Here is a 6,000-nt window from a genome sequence, read left to right as displayed (position 1 = left end):
TTGGCGTGCGCACTCCCTGTGCGGCCGCCTGTGCAGCTCCGGATTCCGGTGCCCCAGCGAACAAAGTGAAACTGTGGAGCGGGTAAGTGGCCCCCCGGAACACGCAGAAGCGCCCCGCCTGGCCTGAGGCCCCTTCCCCTCCCGGCACGCTCCCCAGGAAAGAACATTATTGGGGAAACAATATATTATTTTCCTGCCACTACCCAGCACTTCCTCCACAAATTCTAGGACTGTCTAAGCTTGGGAGGATTCACCTTCAGAAAGACCAAGTGGGAAATCAGAGATATACAAGGTGTCTTTTACGTGCAAAAATGGTCTGATGAGGAAGACAATCCTATGGCATAATTGCTAATTCCTACAAAAGACAAAGTTAAGATCTATAATCCTCTTATTGTGCAAGCTGAGCTGCAGTGGATGCGTAGACACTGTGCTGGAACTGGAAAAAAATACTGTGGCACCCCACCAGTAATGGCACAGGTGTGTGGAGATAATGGTTCTCACCTCCCTCCCGTAGACATTTTTGCGCCTCATAGGATTTATGAATACTTGCAACATAACCCAGGAGATCATTGTGTCCTATAATGTGTAAAGGTGAACATCTTTTAAACTAAAAAGCTGCAGTTAAATATTTACAATTCCATATCTGGGAGGCATTGTTGTGCTGGATCCCAGATCAGGGCTAAAAAGGGAAACACAATGTTCCCCTGTTTTGTGGATCCCCATGCATTGGCTGAGTGTGCCCCTTGTTTGCATTGCCTGTGCAAATTAGGGGGAAATCACTGTTCCATCCCTGTCATGTCTATTCATTCGGGTTTTTAGGCATCTACAACTACGACACAAATAACAGCTTCATCAATTTCCCTTTTGTGAACCATGAGCATTCTGTTCATGAAGTGTTTGCAGCAGAGAGCAGAGCAGATGCATGTTCCTGTGCAAAGTAGCTTTGTGAATTGTACCGTATGTATGCTCTTGAGGAAAAGCCTTCCAGTTGCAGCAGTGTATCATTGACACATCAGTCCATAGCAAAGGGTTGACCCTACCTTGTTGCGTCTTGTGCGAGTCCCTGAATAAGCACATGGTGACTGCCCATCACTAGAGTCATCTGGCAGGTGGTCTCTGCTTATTGTTTTCTTTACTCTCCTCACACGCTTTGTTCCAGCTTTGTATGGCTGCAGAAGGAAGCAGGTCATTCAGTGCTTTGCCAGAAATCTATGTTCAATTATCTGATAACTCTCAATGGTTAGTAACTATAACAGTGCCTGCTGTAAAGTATGTGTTTTTATTCCTACCAGATCTAGTCATTAATATATCAACAGTAATTACTGTATACCTTTGGGTAATGTGGGCTCCTCATTGCCAGTGCCCTTAATCAGATGCTTATAGATTCGGGAACTTTAACAAAACTGTACAAAGATAATATCCACCCAACTCTGAAACTTTGTAAAGTTTCATGCAATTCCACCAAGGGGGCAAACATGTGGGAGGGCTATCACAAAATCTCCATATTACCATGCAAATTCGGGAACAAAATAATTGATGGCCATATTAACATCAACCATTTGCAAGAATCAGGTGTCTGGTCACATTAGTATGGTTTGCATTAAAAAAGAAACACTGAAGTACTCAAAATATTTTATGAATTTATTTTCGAGCTCCCAGACTAACCCACAGAGCTCTTTGTGAGGCCTTGAGTGTCCATTGATGGTTTGAAGACCCACATTAGGTTGATGAATTATAGTAAGGGGCAATCATATTGGCTAGTTAAAAAGACAGCCATTCTGAGTGTTGTCAGCCAACTGTGAAGTATCCAAATGCCCATCATTCGGGTCCATGGATTTTGGGCAGGGGAATGTGTCCACTGAGCATGTAAGGACATGGGAAGAAGACTGGAGATTAGCCAAAGAGACACAGTCCTCACTGGGAGCGGCCTGAAGATTCTGTCCTTACGGCCCAATGTCAGGTGTGGCAGTGCAAGCGTTTGTTCTGCTCTTCCTTAACGTTTTTATTGTTACTATCCAGAGAAGTTGTGGCTACCCAATTGAATGAGGTGTGTAAGGAAATCACCCTAACATGCGCACAGGTTACAATGTACGCTCTCCCAGTCTCTTCTGCCTTCAATTTTCTCTGTAGCCGTCGAATAGTTATATTTTGTTTGCTAAAAATAATGATACCAAGTGGGCACAATAGGTTGCTAAAAGGTGCCTGTGCATGGCCAAACACCATGCACCTGGCAAAGTGAGCAATGTGCTTCTTCGGAGGCTAATTTGAAATGGTAAATTGGGGTTCTAGCAGAGGCCAATGACATGGCTAATGTCCACGCTCCCAGCTACAGCGTGTACTGTGCATGGGCTAGAGCCACGCCCAATGAACACCGGGAGGTGCATGTAAAAAAAACAAGGTGTCTGATAATGCACCAAGGTATTTGCATAGCCTTGCATCTCCAGATTCTGTCGAAGCAACTACATCTAGCAAAAGACCACAAATCCAATTCCAGTTACATCCGTGCCAATGGAAAAGGAAGCCAAACAGTGGAAATACCCTATAGCTGAAAGATGTCTATGATGTCCTCATTAAAGGTTAGACCATCCAGTCCTCCTGTGATGCTCACAAGATTTGCTAGGGATCAATGGGCGATAATGCCTAAATTGCCTTCTTCGATATATCCTTATTTAGAAATTGCGGTCGAAAATGAAAACAAAGCTTGATATGACTCTTTTCACATGCAACTGTTCTGCAATTATGTGTGGATACTGCATTTGAGGGAATCCAATCAAACTTGATTAATTGGTCTTCAAGCAACACCATGTCCATTCCTTTTGATCTGACAAGAGAAACATTCTTCGGGAGTAGAAATGTACCCACAGAAAAGATTAAGAAACCCTATATGTTGCAGCAATACCAATATCACCAACGAGCCACCCTGGACAAGGGTCAACAACATTATAAATTCATGTGCAGGCTGAGGCAAAGAGACTACCAGCAGTGGGGGGTGCAGTCAAAATAAGCATGGCTTTCCCCCTCAGTCCACACACAAAACTCAACTGGTGTGGTCTAGGATTTCCCATGTTGCCTTGTATTGGGAGAGGCTAAAAGAGAAATGGGTTCATCTTATCCTGCATCTCTGTCATGCGATTGAACGTAATCACAATTCAGTGGCTCCGTCACTGCAAAGACTCAGTTTTGCATTCTAGAAGAGGACTGACAGATATCTTATGCAAGTAGGCGCTGAAACAAGTTCCCATGAACAATTGAGTAGGGAGAGTACTTGGCCAATTATGGACCTCAACATTCTCAACCAATCTCCAAATGCGCATTTGTTTTTGATGCTCGTATTGGCAGATCTGGTCCCTCGGGTGCACGCTGTATAGTATGTTCTCCTTGGATATTGGCTGCCCAAAAGTAAGAAAGAGACCATTTTTAATGAGCAACCCCAACAGAACCATCAGTCTGTTACTGAGAGAAGTTAAGGCACAACTCGCTTGGAGTGTACACGGGGGACTGTATGGGTGTTAGTCTGATTTCTTCACACACTTCATGAACTTGGGCCTCTATATCCACATATTTCTAGAGTTGTAACCAATAAAACATGAAGGAAGAGCAGAACAAAAAATTGGGCTGTCAAACATGACATTGGGCCTCATAACGAGTCCGGCGGTAACCCTACCGGTGCTAGTGGTGGGTTGCCGCCGGACTCGTAAAATTTTACCAGCGCCTGACTTCCTAGCATCACCTGGAGATTACAAGTCCGGCGGCCCGGAAATTCATGCTCGGTAAAATGTTAGTCCCATAGGACTCTATGGGAGTGGGGACTTGGAAGCGCGGGCAGCGTTGCGAAGACTCTGCCTATCGTGGCCACTGTGCCCAGCTGGGTCAGACCTGTTGGGTGCAGCGACTCAGCTTCCAAACTCATAGTTTTCTTGTCCAGAAACAAGAATGTCGTGAGCTTACCGACACCCTTGTTTCCGGACCGGCAAACCTGTAATGAGGCCCCTTATCTGTAAAGTCAAAATCCAGAAAATAATATTTCATGAAGTGTGACCAGTAGTCTTAAGGCCGGTTTTGGTGATATTCATAAAAATAATATTGCTGGTAAAAAATAAATCAACATTACAAGATCCCTAAAATCATATAGGATTACTTATAAGCTCTTTGGGGCTTTTCATCCAGCATAGAACAAAATGAGGTACATGCAAGTCACCTTTCATTAGTGGCCTCCCAGTACTATTTTGCCTCAAAAGTCAGTTTAATGAGGTTTGGCCTTGTGATAAATGGAATGGTATTAGCATTAGGGCGAAATTTGCCAATGTGTAAAAATGCATTGGAAGCAGAGGTCTTTGTGCAATTGTTCCCCTACTGCTAATACAGTGTAGAATTGACCTTGTACCCGTTCAAACTTTCTGTAATTTGGCCCCTAAATTGCTACCTTACAAGTACTTACAGTGTGGGTAGAGGATCCCGATATGTCGGCCTGGTGGGAGCGAAAGAGAACACAGTACATAAAGTATGATACATTGGTGCAACAGTCTTTACAGAAATTATACTAGCACATTTTTATACAGAAATCATGTGTTACAGTCTTAATGCAATAATCCAAGACTATAACAGTGTTAATGGAAGTTTTCCATTACAAATAATCATGTAAATCGTCTGATACAATTCTCTCAACACATTTTTGCTCTGTGAAAAAATGCGTAATCACTGCAGGAACCCAGTTTCCCATAGAGGTGCCCAACGGGTGTTTCTTTTCTCTTTAATAGTTTAAACCAACGTGCTGGTAGTAGGCCTATTAAACACACTGAATCTCTGTTTTTGCAACCTCATTGTGGGCACACACAAGCATGTTTGAAAGGTGGAAAGGAAAAGCAGGTGTGTGACAGGGTTCCGCCACCCATTATGAGCGCGGGCAGGCAGCAAGCATAATCCAGGTGCTGACTTCACAGTGCTCCAGCATGAAGACATTGGTAATTATAAAAACATAAATGTATATCACACGACACATCCGGTGATAAAAAAGACATTTTAAGGATCTTTTGAGCTCCAGTTGCTTTGTTAAGGTACGTCAAATATGTACTACACTGACTTAAATGCCGAAGGGCTAAACCATACTTGCATGCAAATAAAAAAGAGATAAAGTGTCTGGGAATTCTGTGTATTCGTCTGTTTCTGCTGGGCAGAATGTTTTGTGCAGTGTGTACCTTTATGATCTTTATAAATTGGATGGTATTTACTGTGGTATCTAAGGACCAGGGTTTGTTAAGAAGGTTGCTGTTTTGTCTGAAAAGTATGTAAGGACTTTAATCATATTTATCAGATCTCCATTATCTCTAGGGGTCAAAATAATTGTGTGTTCGCTGTACTGTCAGAGGTCTGCAACCTTTGGCTCTCCAGATGTTTTGAACTACAACTCCCATCATTCCAGGCCAGCATAAAAAGTGATCTAAGGATCATGGGAGTCATAGCAAAAGAAAATCAGGACAGCCACAAGAAGCAGAATCATAGCTGATGCTGTTAATTCAATTCATAGAGGGACCACTTCAGACAAGTAATAGGGTATTGAAAACTATTGCGTTCCTCTGTATCCTACCTTTAAATGTTTTATGAGTATTGTTAATGTTCAGGTTAAAACAAAAATGTTATCTACTGCTAAACGGAGCAAATTTTAGAACATATTCATTAATGCTAATATGTGAAAGTAAGGTCTCAAGAATCCTATGTGAACACCTCCAGATCATGAATATACTGTCTATTTAGTTCACCCAAAGGGCAATGTTTTCTGTGAAGTTTTTCCTAGAATAATACTATTCATATTTGCGTTAAAAGAATGCCATGGAGAAGTTGGCAAACATTGTGGCAAATTGGGTCCCCATGCACCGCTACACATCTGGCGATAGTGATCAATGTTAAATAGAAAGATGCAGGATCCCAGTGTGAAATGTATCGCAGTGCATACTAAATTATTGTGTTTGATTTCTGGAGACATTCTTCTTTTTATCGGGCCAT

At 42.5% G+C, this 6,000-nt stretch overlaps 1 protein-coding gene across 1 annotated transcript in view; it reads right to left on the bottom strand.

Moving 5' to 3' along the window:
- Nucleotides 1–224: 224 nt before the first annotated feature.
- Nucleotides 225–6,000, bottom strand: part of LOC138527197 (uncharacterized) — a 127,362-nt gene continuing 121,586 nt past the window's right edge. Inside the window, exons 8-10 of the mRNA XM_069638307.1 lie at nt 4,439–4,468; nt 1,041–1,169; nt 225–254 (exon numbers count right to left, since the gene is read on the bottom strand). Of these exons, the coding sequence (XP_069494408.1) occupies nt 225–254; nt 1,041–1,169; nt 4,439–4,468 (189 nt within the window). The remainder of the gene's footprint in view (nt 255–1,040; nt 1,170–4,438; nt 4,469–6,000) is intronic.

Source organism: Ambystoma mexicanum, chromosome 14 (genome assembly GCF_040938575.1).
Source record: "Ambystoma mexicanum isolate Mex_15411 chromosome 14, UKY_AmexF1_1, whole genome shotgun sequence".
Classification (NCBI taxonomy): Eukaryota; Metazoa; Chordata; class Amphibia; order Caudata; family Ambystomatidae; genus Ambystoma; species Ambystoma mexicanum.
The sequence above is the reverse complement of the archived record's forward strand: the minus strand, read 5'-3'. Positions and strand labels throughout refer to the sequence as shown.